Source organism: Eschrichtius robustus, chromosome 9, assembly GCF_028021215.1.
Source record: "Eschrichtius robustus isolate mEscRob2 chromosome 9, mEscRob2.pri, whole genome shotgun sequence".
NCBI lineage: Eukaryota > Metazoa > Chordata > Mammalia > Artiodactyla > Eschrichtiidae > Eschrichtius > Eschrichtius robustus.
In genome coordinates, this window is record NC_090832.1 from 15,650,390 (window position 1) to 15,666,544 (window position 16,155).

Sequence of the window (16,155 nt, forward strand, 5' to 3'; positions counted from 1 at the left end):
TTCTCCAAGTTCACCTCTGGAAAGATGCAAGTTGACTTCAACTTCTTAACGGAAAACCATCCATAATGATGTCAGTTGATTTAGGGTGTGCAAGGCCCAAGAATGTATTAAAACACTTTCAACAATTAGGTTTTTCATTGCTTACTTTTTCTTCAAGTGTCCATAATTCTCATTTTGGCTTCTCAGAATAGCTACAGAAATGAGTCTGAGAGAAGGGCAGGACAGTGAAAAGGAGGGCGTTCAATTTTCTTATAAACTTTATCAGTGTGGCAATAAACTTGCACTTCCAAGCATCATCATTCTATTAAGGGTTTGATGGCATTAGTCCATTATCCTCATTGACTCCAGTCTACTCAAGAGGTTTCCAGAACACTAGCAAGAGAAGTACCATCCCTGCCTTTGAACTATGCTAGACCCAGAAAGCCTCTTTTTAAACTGAAATACTACCTATTATGTTCAATAATTCCAAAGAGCCCTGTTGACAGGTCATATGGATAGGAAAAACTACAAAAATAAAAGAGGAGAGGGCATTAGGAATCATGGGAGAAAAAGAGGGTGGTGGTGATGGAGACATGAAAGAGGGGAGGAACAAGAGAAGGTACATTGGTCTGAATCTGTTCCAGGTCCTAAATGAAGAATTCCATTTCAAACATTCTATGGGGTTATTTAGTAGAGAGAATAACTATAATCTTGGCAGTAAGCATCATCAAAATCTTTCCTGCTTTCTTCTTCATGTATTTTTATTTTTACTTTTAGTGATGGTGGGATACATAGTATAGGTTTTACAATGAGAATGTTTCAGATATATATAATGCATGGTGTACACTGGCAATTGCTCACAAAAATGTTTCCTACTTTTTCTGGGCACACAGCTAGACTATATCTCCAAACTTAGAGTTTGATGTGGAATGAGAGACGGGGTGAGTCATTTCTATGCTTGTCCCAGAACCCCCCACCCCTTCCCCAATGCATGTCTGCATGTCCTCTTGCCCTTCTAGCTGAGATGGCACAGACCCCAGCACAACCTTTGGAGCCACGTGCTGAAGAGGACAGAGCCTCATCAGCTTGGTTCCTGAATGACTGCATGGAGAAGCACAACTCCCCTTAACCTGAACACACACATACATGATTGTAAAAGGAGAAACTTCTGTTGTATTAAGTCACTAAATTTGGGGCCTATTTGTTACTGTGGCTTAGCCTACTCTTATACATTATGCCTTCCAAATTTTTGGAACAGTGGTTCTCAACCAAGGGAATTTTGTCCCTCAGGGGCTATTTGGCAATGTCTAGAGGCAATTTTGGTTGTCATGAGTGGGGATCGTGGTGGTTCTATTGGCATCTAGTGGGTAGAGGCCAGGTTTGCTGCTAAACATCCTACAATGCACATGACTTATCCCCTACAGCCAAGAACTATCCAGCCCCAAATGTCTATTGTGCTGCTGTTGCAACACCCTGCCCTAGAGAGCTTAAGAAGACCAAAATCTCTGAGCCCTAGACTAGACTAGAGCTAGACTCTAAGAGGAGATTTACAATAACAGTGTAGTAGTAAAAGAGGGGCTTTAGAGTGAAACTTGGGTTCCAGTTCCAGTTCTACCACTAACCATTTACAGACCTTGGATAAGTTCCTTTACTCTTTGTACATGCAATATTGTTGTGCTAAAAATAAGAAAATTATTATAGTACCCACAAGATGGGGCTGTGGGTGAGGCGATAGGTGCTTAATGCAGTGCCTGAAATACGGTAAGTACTCAAATATTAGTTGCTGTTCATGTTATTTTTTGGTGTTTTTGTTATTAAGGCACGTATCTAGAAAATTTAGAAGTGGTAGCTATGACGTATGTTTACAGCTGTTCGGATTCATTGAGGTGGCGGGTGTGGTCACAAAGCTTAAGGTTTCACGTTGGTGATACTCACTGTCTACCGTGCTCCCAGGAGAATCCGACCAATATAGTTATTTTGACTAATTTTCCTAAGTTTTGACTCAAGATCTAGCCAGAACGATTTGGAGGAAATAAATCGACATCATTCATTAAGTATACACAAACTTGTGTGAACAGCCCACAGCTACTTTTGCACAGCAATGCTGCAAACCTCAACTCACTTTGCTTTTACTAAATGCTGCCCACCTTGACCTATTTTCGACGTTCATTAGCAATTAATCAGAAGGTATGAACAGATCATTCCAAATGGACAAAAGACTTAAAAGGCCAGGTCCCTGTCCTCCCTCCCATATTAGGCTGCAACCAGTAGAAGAGATGAACACTCAAAATCACTATGTTCTCACCTTCTAAGTTTCTGTCGTTAAGGTGACAAGAGATGAGAGTGGGGTGGGGTAGGGTAGGGAAGGAGGGGGGCGAAACAACAACAAAGAGGCATGGAAACAAACAGTCAAAGCGAAGTTTGGGGGGCTCATGTACAGTGGTTAGATGTGCTATTTGAGGAATAACTTCTACATAAACATGAAACTACTTAACAGGTTTGCTTCCAAATTACCTTAGACCTTAAATGGTTTTAGGAAAGATCTCATTCACCCGCCGTGATAAAAGTCCTTGGAAGGAAAAATAGACCCATTCAAACAAAAGTGCTCAAATGCCATGTAAATGTATTGACAAATCCTTGACAAGTCCTACACTCTAGCGTTGAACACATACTTCCCTCAATATTCAAAAAATCTTAGTCTAAATGAACCTCATAAAAAGTGTCAGTTTAATAAATGTTATTTAAACTGGAGGGAAAGTAGTGAGTGAGGACATCTGCAAATAGAAAGACAATAAAATCTATGACAGTTCACCACATCTCAACAGCCTTTTCCCTTGGTTCAAAACCTTTCTCCTCTTGTCAAGTATCCTAAGCAGTTAAGGCTGGTCCAGGGAATGCCCATGTAAAGCCATCCTTTCACGGCCAAGGGAAAAGAGTAGCAGAGACATAAACTGACCTTTCCACACCAAAACATCTTATCTCTCCAACAGAATCCACAGGAAGCCAGGCTTCAAGAGAAACCACCTCCAAGCTTGACAGTGTTGTCCTTGAGGGGTGGCACAGGACAAAAGCCCACTCAGATTCCATTTTATCCAAGTCTTAGTCACCTCACCAGCCTAAGACCTAGGTCTCCAGGCAGAGTCAAGGGTGGAGTCACTGCACAAATGCCCTGGGCCTGATCACTGGGTTCCTTCATTCACTCTGCACAGACCTGGGAGAGGCTCGCTTCCCAAGCGTGAGAGTTCCCCTTCCACTAACGGATACCTCTGGTGCTAAGGGCGGCCTCTTTAAGCTATGGCAACAGGCAGAATAGCTTTCAATGTGCTTCATATCACTAAGTGTGTGAAAAGCATCCTTCTCTCGTCCACCTACCCTGCCACTGTCTGTACTATCACACGATAAACAAAGAGTCCCTGTCGACCAATAAATACAAGAGCTGGGGTTTGGAGATCAACAGTATAATCCTTGTGTAGCTACAGCTTTTGAACAATGCTGAATGCTTTCAACAAGGATTGCTTAAGGCTTTGGCTCTTTAAATTTTACACAGTAAAGTTATAATAATCACTTCTTAACTTTTTAACATGCTGTAAGGATAAAGTGCTTGGAAAAGGATTTTAGCTTTCTGGAATATGATAGAAAAAAAATAAACTCACATGTTACTTTTTATATTTTACCCACTTTTTCCTCACTAACTACACATGTCCTCAGCATCCCAAAAGATGATTTAATTTAGTATTTCTTATACTTCAAAGATGCCATTTTGTAGAAGGGATGTAACATCTAATTACACAGTATTACATGATGCTATGAATTATTTAAAAACTTTCCTAAAAAGGTTAGAACAGGCCATGAACTATATCTGGGGCCAAGTTTATGAGACTGTCAAAGGCTCTTTTATAGATCATTTAGAAAGATTAAAGAAACCCCCTCTACGCATGAGAGTCTCTGCTCAGTCAATCTAACGTCCCATTAAACATGAAAGAAACCCTTATTTCCCACTTTCCAGCTATGAATTTCTCCCTCTCCACAAATTGTATCATTGGCGATTTTACTTTTAACTTTTAAAACTTGCTTTCATACTTATTATCTCATTTTATCTGTGAATGCTATTAGGAGCCATATATAGAAATGGAAATAACAGCTCTATTGTTTCTTTCAGTATGGGTGATAGTCAAGACCTCACCTCTCTCTCTCTCTCTCAAATGTCAAGTGTACAAAAGCAAATCACCAGGATGTCAGGCAAAGGAGCAGAGGATGGAGTAGCCATGGGGAGGGGATGGGGGGACAGAGAAAAGGGTCTGAGGAGGATGCAAGGGATGAAGACCAATGACAATAAGAACAATAACATTTCTCAGTTACATTTTCAGAAAGCATTAGGAATTCATTTTTGAATTCCTAAATAGCATGGGGAAGAAAAAAATACCAATATATTTGGGATTATTTTAATACAATATCTCTACGTAGGGAAAGAAAGACATACATCCTCCTTTGCCTTGTAACCAACATCTGGGAATCCTATTGCCCAGATAATGTCAGCAGGATCTCTTCTCAGAAATAAGCTACTCTGATGCTATTTGGTACCATGCTGAGCTATCAAAGCACACTGTATTAACATCTTCTAAATCAGCGTATATATATCAATGACCTTTCACAAAAATGTTTCTTTTTATAAATTCTAAGAACTAAACCTAAACCTGAGTGGTGAGGATTATGTATGGATAGGATATACTACAGATAAAATGTACCGCTTACAGGAAAATTAATTAAACCGAGACTGATTATTGAAGGATATTAGTTAGTGGGAAGTCAATAAAGTAGAGAGTGCAGACAGTCTGAAATTGTGCTACTGCATAAGTGAAAAATGACTTCCCAGTTATCTCTATAAATGATTAGATGTTTTTTTCCAGAAATAATTCTTGCTTAGAAAGTCAACGAACAAACTCTGTCTCTTTGTGTGGTGAGAGCTTATTATGGTAGGTTGTTACTAAGTAGCCCTTTTCCCAACCGAAAATTCTGCGTTTGAAAAATTGAGGATGTTAGAGAACTCAACTACAGAATTATAAAAACAGGTTAGAAATGGATCAAGAAAAATGGATTTTTAAAGGAGTTGACGCTTTGTATTTTAAAAGAATACCCCTCATAACAGTCTTTATTGGGTAAAGTTGCTTGCAAGCTGGAAAATAATTGGTTACTCTCCATAAAGGAAAGAACTAGATAAAACAAAATTTCACAATTTTGTGAAAACTGTGATCTTGAGAAACAGAGGTGGTCACATACAAAAGTGTGTCAAGAAGAGGCTCAGTGACCAATCCTGATCTGAAGAGATTCTGCACTTTTCTAGGTGGGGAGGGGATGTGACTCGAAACATCCCGGTGACTTTGGAGCAAAGCAGCACCTACGTCTTCCTACTCGGTGCCTCCTTCTATATTTGGGACATTTCTCCCAACCACCCTCCCTCCAACAACCTTCTTCATCTCTCCTCTCCCTCTTACGTGTCACCTCAGATTTTCCGTGGGTTCCTCAGAAATAATCCAATTGCCTTCAAAACAATAATGTCGGAATCACCCGTTTTAAATTACTTTTTCCTAATTAAATTTCTGCTGTAGTGAATTACTAATCTGTTTATTTTTGTGAAAGACTTCAGGTAAGTTATAGCACAGTCTATAACTGAGCCGGTCGAGAGTGGTTTGTTCACTCTCAACCAGCAAATGCAGAAGAGGCCCGTGATGATGATAGTTTCCACTTATTAATTGCTTACCACATGCCAGGTGCTGTCGTGTGAGATTTTTATGTATTATCAGATTGAATTCTCATAATAACACCCCTATAAGGCAGGTATTATTAGTCTCATTTTACAGTTGATGAAATGCAGGCACAAATTCATAGTCTAATACAGGGCTTGGCGAACCATGGCCCTTGGGTCCGGCCCAGCCCTAAAGTTTTCCTGGAACTTCCACGCCCCTTCATTGACATAGTGTCTGGGGCTGCTGCTGGGCTACAGTGGCAGGACTGAGCAGTTAGGACTGACAGCTTAGGGCCCAGAAAGCCTAAAATATTTACTGTCTGGCCCTTTATAGAAAAAGTCCACTAACCCCTAGTGTAAAACATGGCTAATGCACTGATAAAGGAAAAAAGGCAAGAACATTTGGAGAGCTTGGAATAAAACTTCTGCTGAAACTTTCTTAGAAAAAAAATTCTGTCTTGATCTGTTTTCTTTCATACACATCTTACCTTATTTCTTCTCACCTAAGGTTTGTCAATCAGCCTCAGAAAAAAACAAGAGTGTTCACAGAATCCCAGGTTAGTCACTAAAGGTTTCTCTGTCAGTACGGTGAGGTTTGATGAAGTGGTAAAGTTTCCAAGAAGGAAAGAAAAAAGGACAGACCAAAGAAAGCTTTGACAACCATAAATTTCCTGAGAGGTTCCAAAATTTTTGGCAGTTTCATAGGTATTTCTTCTCAAGTACAAATGACATCATTGTTGAAATTAAAGAAACAATTGGCCTGGTTTATTCTACATTTGGTATCACATACTGTTTTGGTTGAGCATCAGTTGATTTTTCTATTTTTACTGGGAAGTTATGTCATAACTATTTTTAGTAGACAGTGTCTGGTTCGATCATTTGTGGAACTCAACACACAATCGTGCCTTAGAATTTGTTTTTCCCCTAAAGCTATAAGAATGTATGTATTTGGTGGAGAATGTCCTCATCAGTAAATATTCCACCACTTTATTCTGAAACACATTTTAGATTAAAAGTCTAAAAACAGGAAGTAGGCACTAATGCATGAAAGAATCTGGGATAGTACTAGGCAGCAAAGGGAGTGTAGCTTTACAATAATATCAATTTGTCTTTGAACTATTAATACTAATATTTTAAATCATTAATTGAGAATGAATTAATACCTGAGTGGCTCTGGTAATTCTTACTTCATCCTTGAAAACCTAACTCTAAATCAAAGTCAAATTAACAATTGAATAAGTCAACTATACTCCCACATAAAATAAAAATTTTTTAAAAAAGAAAGGATACAGGGAAAACAACAACAACAAATTAATAATTGAATTTCCAGAGTCTGCGATCTGGCACCTGAGCTGAGTTCAATTTGCAGGGAGTAAAAGAATTTATGCAAACTTGCTTACCATAAAAGAAAAGTAAACACCTAAGACCAAGCCCAGGGTTTTTCTCTATCTTTCACCACCTTCCCTCAAATACCAACCAATACAGAAAACAGCATCAAACGGTAATTCCCAGGCTTGTTTGCATAGAAGAATTACCTGGGGATCTTCCATAATTTCCTCCTACCCGCAGACCACACCCCAGGCCCAGGAAATCCGTCTCTGGAGGTGAGACACAGGCATCTATAGTTTTGGAAGCTCCAGAAACCAGGAGACAATTGTGATTAAGGCGAAGATAGCCTGATGGGCTCAGTCAGTACACACCTGACACCTGCAAGTCAGGAAGCCTCCATGCTCTGTCTGCTCCACTCTCTGCCAGAGACTCTCAGACCTTTGGGGCAGGATTCACTAACACAACACACCGGTGTACGCACTGGTATCATCATTCTTACTCCTAGCATGCAATCAATTCGTAAATGCAAATATTAAGAGGGTCTTAACACAGAGAGGATGGCCCTAGGGTTTCTCTTAAGTTATGATCTGTTTAAACATTCACACCACTCTTGCATCTTAGAAGACACCTGGCTTTGTTCTTTATTTTGCGAACAGGTTGATCCTGCAGGACAAACTTGAAAAGCCAACAATGTGCCTTACCTCTACGATGCTCTTTAAATCTTGCACGTAAGTCCTTTCGGTCTCCAGAATCTCCTGCACAACTCTGTCCACATAGAGCAGCTTGGGGCTGGTGGCTGATTCTGCCCCCGTTTTGGTCGCCCCGTTGGTTTCCACCCTGTGCTGGGCCCAGGGCTGACTCTCGCTGCCCTGGTCCGTGCTCTGTTGCCCGGCTGCCCCGTCCCTCGGCAGCTCGCTGCTGGAAAACGGCCTGGTTGGCATCAGCTCCAGCTTTATGGCCCCTGCTTCCTTATCCTGGGGAAACAAGCCCAAGTGGCTGTTTGAAACTAAGGTCATTCTGCTGCCAAAGGAACCATGGCTGTCCCGGGAGGAGGCCGAGGACGACGTGGAGCCAAAGCTGACCGGGCGGTCGCTGTCGGAAAGCTCCATGGCTTTCAGGTCCTGGGAGCAGCGAGGGGGCCTGGCTGTGGTTTTGGGATCTGGAGCTTGTGTCACAGCGGATGGCACTTCAAGGCGCAACTGGTGCACATCTATACACATGAAAAGAAATAAATAAGAAAAAGGACAAGATAAGCAAGGTAGGCAAGTATTTTAAAATTACATCAAACAGAAAGTTTAAAGGCGGTTAAAACCTAGCTCCATCTACGTGGTCAAAAGCAAAAAGGTAGCAAGTTAGGTATAGACGGATATGTAAAGATACCCATGGGACGCTGAGTTGCAAAGCTGGAGTTTCTAAAGCATCATCTGGAAATGCATCAGAATCAGAGTCTCCGGCACTACCTTGGACCTACGGAACGTCAGTCTGCGCTTTACCAAGACGCCAACACCATGTGCACACACTTTAAAGTTTGAGAAGCACTGCATCCACGGCCTCAAAGTGTGAGCACCTGGGATGACTAATAGAGCAGATTAGTCCAGATTTACTAAATCAAGGCTCAGGGCTCAGGGCACAAGGAATCTAGAGCTTTAACAAGCACCACAGGTGATGCTTATGTATTTAAAACACATCCTACGTGATTCTTATGGTATTTTGAGAAGCATTGTTTTAGATTTTAAGTATTCCACTATAATTCCACAAAATTTTAAGCTACCAACCTGGAAGCACCACTACTTGACTTAACGACACTGACAATTTTACACTTTACTTGTACACAGCATTAAAGAAAGTGTCACATGGACAATAATTTTCTAATACTGGGTAAGAAAACCCAAAATATTGAGACCCACATCCCCGTTAAAACTTAACCATCCCATCAGAACATTTCTCTAAATCTCTTCTTGAAAGCTGGCATTCCATTTGCGGTATACATGGAGTTAGCTGTTACAGCGTATATTTGATGAACTACAAATTCTGCACGTAGAGTTCAATAACATGACAGTGTGACCATGCAATTAAATAACAGCACTTAAATCTTGGGTCCAAAAAAGACCTTTCATGGACTTTAAACTTGCAGAAGCTATTTTGGTGAAACACACAAAGTTCCAATCTTCTTCATTTGAAAGGCAGGATCCACACTTTATCCCCCTAGCAATGCTATCCCAGGTTTATAGAAACAAAATGCCTCACAATAAAGAGAGTGATTAGTGAAGAAATTTGTTTCATTTCAAAATCCACCAAGATCCATGTTTATAGGTCTTGTTAGAAAAATAAGAGAGTGAAACTTAGGTATGGAAGGTTATAATAAGACAAATACAGTAACAAGAATATAGACTAATGATCGTCTTTTCAAAAGGAACATGAATTTGGTTTGACTCGATAATAAAGATCATCAAACAGCTGGTACCAATAGTTCTAAAATAAAAAAGAACCCATCAAGTCTATATCCTTCAACATCCAGACTTTTTCTAGATAGTTTATATGCATGGTAAATATTTGTGCAAGATTATACTGCAATTATTAAAATTATGAATATCAAATAAAGGAACTAATGGGTCAACAAGAAGGAATGCTAAGAAACGTGCAGAAAATCAGTAAATTACCAGCATAACCACTACCACATGGTATATTTGCCCCCAATTTTTAAAGCTTTTGCAATATTCTTTCTACTTGCTCTGTAACAGCTTTATGGCCTATAAAACATGGATTGGTTATAGTAGTTAAAATGCACTTGTGCTGAAAATCCAGATCCAACTTGAGTGTTGGAAGAATCCAAGAAGCAGCCAGGCATTTAGGTATGTTTGCAGCAAAGGATGCTTACCCACGTTTGGGATTGGTGTTAAGAAAGTCCTGGGCAGTTCAAATTAGGAGCAGACACACAATGGCATCCATCACAACCATAACCATGAGGTTGATGTCACTTTCAGGAATGGGCACTAACTTGGGAAGTATACAAGGGTTCTTTAAGGTCCCAATGGGCCAATGAGGCTATGAATTAGGACCAAACATAAGGTGGATGTACTACTCTATATGAAAGAGCATCTGGAAAGGTCTAGATCATCGATTTGGATACACTGGTCTCCAGGACAACTTCTGATTTTCCGACCAGATGAGAATCAACCTTCTCTCCAGTAGAGAAAACCATATTTGACAGTAACATCACTCCTGGCAAATATTCATTATCAGGATGGTGAAAAATGAACACAACAGAGAGACTCATTTCTTTACTTACTTTCACTCCAAGTTAGCCAGCCAATATTGGGACTGAGGGATTAAAGGGGAACAAAAAATTGCCAGATGTTTTAGAGGAGTCCATGTTGGGCTGCTAGGGCTGATAGTGCCTTTTATACTTTCAAAGGCTGGAGAAAGTGGGATATGATACTCGGGACAACAGGGATCCCTTCATGGATGAATCTTATATACCAGCATCAGTTGGACCCAGTTCCAAGGAAGGCTTCATATGTTCCAATACCAGGCCTTGTGCTCTAGGCCACTGGACCAGCCCATTCAGAGTGCCAACTGAATAGAATAAAATAGAATATTTGAGATATTTGGTATCTCTAGTATTTAGCCAAGCTTTCTGCCCCAAATTAAATACTTTCCAAAACTGCCAATGACAGAAGTGAAACATTTAAAGCTAGGTCATATAATGGCATATAATAGGGGACTGCATTTGTTAATGGATAACATTTTTTATGTTGATTATATAGATAATTATAGTTTTCTCACATAAGGAAATGTACCTCATAAAAACTGTCTAGTCTTGTTCTTACCTCCTTCAAAATAATTTAAGATTTCCACTCTGTCTGGCCTATTCTTCCTAATACAATTCATCAATTATTAATATTTAAGAGCTGCACTGTTCAACACAGTAGCCAGTAGCCATATGTGACTACTGAGCACTTGAAATGCAACTCATCCAAATTGAGATGTGCTCTAAGTGTAAAATATACGTCAGCTTTCAAAGATGTAGCATGAAACAAATAAGTGTAAAATACTTCACTAATAATTTTTATATTAATTACATGTTGAAATCATACTTTGGAATAGTGGGTTAAATAAAAGATCTTCTTAAAATTATTTTCACTGGTTTCATCTTTTTTTTTTAAATTTTTAATTAATTAATTAATTAATTAATTAATTTATGGCTGTGTTGGGTCTCTGTTTCTGTGCAAGGGCTTTCTCCAGCCGTGGCAAGCGGGGGCCACTCTTCATCACGGTGCGTGGACCTCTCACTATCGCGGTCTCTCCTGTTGCGGAGCACAGGCTCAGTAATTGTGGCCCACGGGCCCAGCCGCTCCACGGCATGTGGGATCCTCCCAGACCAGGGCTCGAACCCGCGTTCCCTGCATTGGCAGGCAGACTCTCAACCACTGCGCCACCAGGGAAGCCCCATCTTACTTTTTAAAATGTGGCTACTAGAAAATTACAAAATATATACGTGTCTTGCATTGTATTTCAGTTGGACAATGCTGATCTAGAAATCTTCTAGATAATTATATTATTCTGTAAGACTTAAACTTACTTCCTTATCAATCTTTATTCCAATAATAGTGAATGAAGAGGTGAATACAATTTGAAGTTTATCTTTTTTTACTCCATTCATTAATATACAATATTGTTATGAGTTAGCGAAAATAGAATTGGGAGACAAGGGCTGTGTACTGGATATTGGGGTAGCTGGTTTCCCATGATAAACTGAAACACGAGAAAGAAAATTGTAGAGCAAGAAAGCTTTATCCGGGACTCCCCTGGTGGCGCAGTGGTTGAGAATCCGCCTGCCAATGCAGGGGACACAGGTTCGAGCCCTGGTCCGGGAAGATCCCACATGCCGCAGAGCAACTAAGCCCGTGCGCCACAACTACTGAGCCTGCACTCTAGAGCCTGCGAGCCACAACCACTGAGCCCACGTGCCACAGCTGTGCTAGAGCCTCCATGCCTAGCGCCTGTGCTCCACAACAAGAGAAGCCACTGCAGTGAGAAGCCCGTGCACCACAATGAAGAGTAGCCCCTGCTGGCCACAAATGGAGAAGGCCCATGCACAGCAATGAAGACCCAACGCAGCCAAAAATAAATAAATTAATTAATGAATTTAAAAAAAAAAAAAGAAAGCTTTATCCTCGCCTTGAGTGAAAGATGTTGGTGATTGTGTTAACATTTGGGTAACTTGCTGCTTTGCTTTGCTCTCCTTCTCAAAACCTCTCTCTTTTTCTTACCAGACCTCAAACACAGGACTAATAATATAGCAACTTCTGAGAACTTGCCAATCATTGCTAATGGCCCATGTTAGTGGATCTTTTGACCATGAATACCCTAAAGTAAGCTGATTTTCCCACCTTGAGGGTCTTGGTCCTTCTGACCCTTAGTAAACCTGGAGGTGGTGGTGGCAGAAGCACGTGTAGAGGGGCCTTGATTCTTACAACTAGGAGTACTATAGCTTAAAAGCCATCAAAATAAAAACATTCCTTCTTGTCCCATTCTCAATGAAAAGAACAATATGGCTGTATGGCTCCCATGTAGATAACTTTCACACATCTTACTTCATGACAAGCCTCTCTAATTTTTTTCTAGGCAAAAGAGCTTGAATTCCTTGGCTTTTCTTTGTTTGCTCTTCAAACGTCCACTATTTTAATTGTCCTCCTTTGGAATGTCACTGTCAGAATCAAAAGTAGCACTTCTTGGCTCTAACTTGCCTCTGAGGCTGATTTAGGGGTGAAGCAGAACTTTCATTGGCAGGAAAAGTCCATGCTTCTCTGACCATGTTTACAAGTCAAAGGGGAGACTGATGGGGCCACAGCCGACCGCACCCTGTCACAACCCCCAAGGAGAGCTTTACAACGCAAGGCAAAACTATATGCACAGGACTTCCCTGGTGGCGCAGTGGTTGAGAATCCGCCTGCCAATGCAGGGGACACGGGTTCGAGCCCTGGTCTGGGAAGATCCCACATGCTGCAGAGCAACTAAGTCCATGCGTCACAACTACTGAGCCTGCGCTCTAGAGCCCACGAGCCACAACTACTGAGCCCATGTGACACAACTGAAGTCCGCATGCCTAGAGCCCGTGCTCCGCAGCATGAGAAGCCCGTGCACCGCAACGAAGAGTAGCCCCCACTCGTTGCAACTAGAGAAAGCCCGCGCGCAGCAACGAAGACCCAATGTAGCCAAAAATAAATGAATGAATGAATTAATTAATTAATTAAAAAAAAAACTATATGCACAGCTGGGAGGAGGAGTGATCAGGATTTCCACATTCTGCTCATTGCTATTCTAGACTTCAAATACCTAATTGGAGTTCCTTGGCAGGACAGTCATGGACATCAAGAGAATGTAGAGTGCTCAGGACCAGTGAATAACTAAAATCATGTAGTTCCTTATTACACTCTCTGTGAAGAGGAGGAAACAGAGGGACTAAAGTATAAGCAAGAAGTTATTCTATCAGCCAGCAAAGGTCATTTAATATAGAGCCAGTCTTTGGTAGAGCCTCAAAGTTGTAAACTGACTTGATGATTCAAAAAACAAACAAACAAACAAACTTTTGAGTCAAAGTTATAAAAGATATTCATTTATATATTTCAAAGACAACACCAAGTGTTTGAGGAATCCTCCTCTACACATCTCTGAGTTAATAGTGAAGGGCTCAGTAGATAAAAGCTACCAGATATCAACCTCTTGGTTTTCTAAAATACCAACATGATTCTTGTATTAATGGTAAGTCCAAGGCTACAATTACACGTTTTTGCTCAGAGTGTTCAATCCAAGGAACATGATTTTCATTTTTATTTGTAGCTGTTTGGTAATCAAGAAGTAAAAAAAATCTTCTTACCATGTTAATTTCTTAGTTTTGACCAGTGTACTCTGGTAATGCAAGATGTTAACACTGGGGGAAGCTGGATGAAGGGCGTACGGAAACACTTAACTATCCTGGCAAATTTTCTGTAAATTAAAAAATTTTCCAAAATAAATTATTTTAAAAAGCCTTGTTACCATTGAAGAGTCAGTAAAGCAAAAATTTGGACAAGAAGATCAAGGATAGGAAAAGCTGCTTTGCAAAAATGCTTTTCTTCAAACAAGAGGTGAGGGGTTGAAAGAGAATCAAAGATTTCTTTGGGCTGTAAAGTCTGATACTAAATATTCAGATAATTTACTAACTGGTTCCTATCCAGTCAGTGAAAACTAAGAGGTACAATGGCTCCTGCAGTTGAGTAGGGATTGAGTTAGATATCCCTAATTAATGCAGCTAATATATTAGCTAAATTGTCTTAGCTAAGGTGGTGACTCCAGAATTTCTACTGAGGTCACAGGCATGTCAGTTTGGTTAAAAGAAGACTTAAGGGAATTCCCTTAAGGCTCTTCATGTAAATACAGCTTTTTTTACTTTTACTGTCTGCTTTTTGGAGATGATTTGGTGTGGGAGGTGAAGGAGATTACGGGGTGGGGTTAAAGCTACTCTGTGGGTTGCTATCACTTTCAGGGGGATGGGCAGTTGTCCACAAAAACCCACTCCCCCTTCTTTAGTGAATAGAGTTTCAGCTGAGCACACTTCCCAGCCTCCTGCCATTAGATGTGGCCATGTGGTCAAGTTCTCACCAGTGGAAAAGATGTATGTCCCTCTGGGGGTCCACTTTTCAAGCATTAGACATTGGTCCTCCACATTCTTCCCCCTTCCCACGGGGACCCAGATGTGGCAGGGATCTTTGCCTGAACCATGAACATGACACCAATGCCCTAGAGTATGGCAGAGCATGAAGACAGAAGGGCCTTGCAATAACTGGGTTTGGATGTGCCCTGAGCCACCCCATTAAAAAGTCTGGTTATCCTGAAGCTGATGTGCTGTGGAGAAACCATGTGGTGAGACCCCACTGATATGCAGAGAGAAGCTGAAGGGACGCTGGCTGATCTGGCCCCTGCTGTCTGAGTATTTCCAGCTCAGGCACCAGACGTGTGAGAGAGCAGCCTCTGAGATGACCCCAGCCCTGTCATGTCTGACTGCGGCACTGGGAGACTCTGAGCCAGACCCACCTCGCAGAGCCTCTCCTGAACTCCCGACTCACAGAAACCTTGAGAGATTAGAAATGATTGTTGTTGTTCCAAACCACTAGGTTCTGAAGTGATTTGTAATGCAACAAGAGATAACCAGAACAGATAACCAGCCTCTGTTATAACAGATCCGCCTTACCATGATATGCCAGTGCTTTAACTCTCTGTCAAAATTATCCTTAAAAAACAAAACACACACCCCTTTCCCCTCACACGAAGTCTTGCAGTTCATTCACATGTGTCATTACCTTTAGAACATTTTATAGATGGGAAAAAAGTTAGAGAGGTTAGGTAACATGCTCAAAGTAGAACAGTGAATCAGAGACTATGGTTTCTGATTTCTAGTCCATTATTTCTTATACTTGGCTATAGATTCATACAAGAGGGCAGAAAAAGAGCTTAGAGATCAGGAAATGAAGCACTAAACATAAGCTACTTGTATAAAGTGCATGATACCAATGTGCCAATAGCATGTGTGTGGGAAGGAATGAGTATGTGCCCACCTGTGTGTGCAGAAAGAGCTCAGAGGACCAGCCAGAAATCAAGTGACGACATAACAGTGTCTCCTTCAGAGGATCTGCATTTCTGCCCTGGCTCTATACCATGGAGGTCTGTATTGCAATCTTTGAGTCTCTGGTTTCCTCGCGCATAAGTGGGGCAGCTCGACTAGATGACTTTCCCGGGCCATCCGACGGTGGGGACGCAGCTCCTACTCTGAAATCAATGCCAAGTCACTGGCTGCCACATCTGCATGGCCCATTCCTAGCTGGAATCACAGGACAAGCAGTAACCACAAAATAGCAATTTTCTTCTCTATTCTACTAATGCCAGGTCTTAGATGATGAAATATATATCACTGACTTTGCCAAAGGCTAAAAAAACCTCTATTTTTAATTCAGATTAAATCACAATCTATGCTCCAGCTTCCTTCCTGTTCCTGTGGAAATATCAGTCTCAAGGCAGTAACGAAACAATGATAGCTACATACACAGGCTCCATCTGCACTGAGC

The 16,155-nt window shown here is 41.0% G+C and overlaps 1 protein-coding gene across 3 annotated transcripts in view; it reads right to left on the bottom strand.

Annotated features, from left to right (window-relative positions):
- The window catches only part of PLEKHG1 (pleckstrin homology and RhoGEF domain containing G1), a 169,654-nt gene that overhangs the window by 86,038 nt on the left and 67,461 nt on the right, over positions 1–16,155 (bottom strand). For 2 of the 3 annotated variants that reach the window (XM_068550882.1, XM_068550881.1), the window contains exon 1: positions 7,753–8,239. In XM_068550882.1, coding sequence (XP_068406983.1) covers positions 7,753–8,160 — 408 coding nt within the window. In that variant the 5' untranslated portion in view covers positions 8,161–8,239. Of the gene's footprint in view, positions 1–7,752; positions 8,262–16,155 lie in introns of those variants that run through there. The other variant, XM_068550883.1, reaches the window with a different exon arrangement.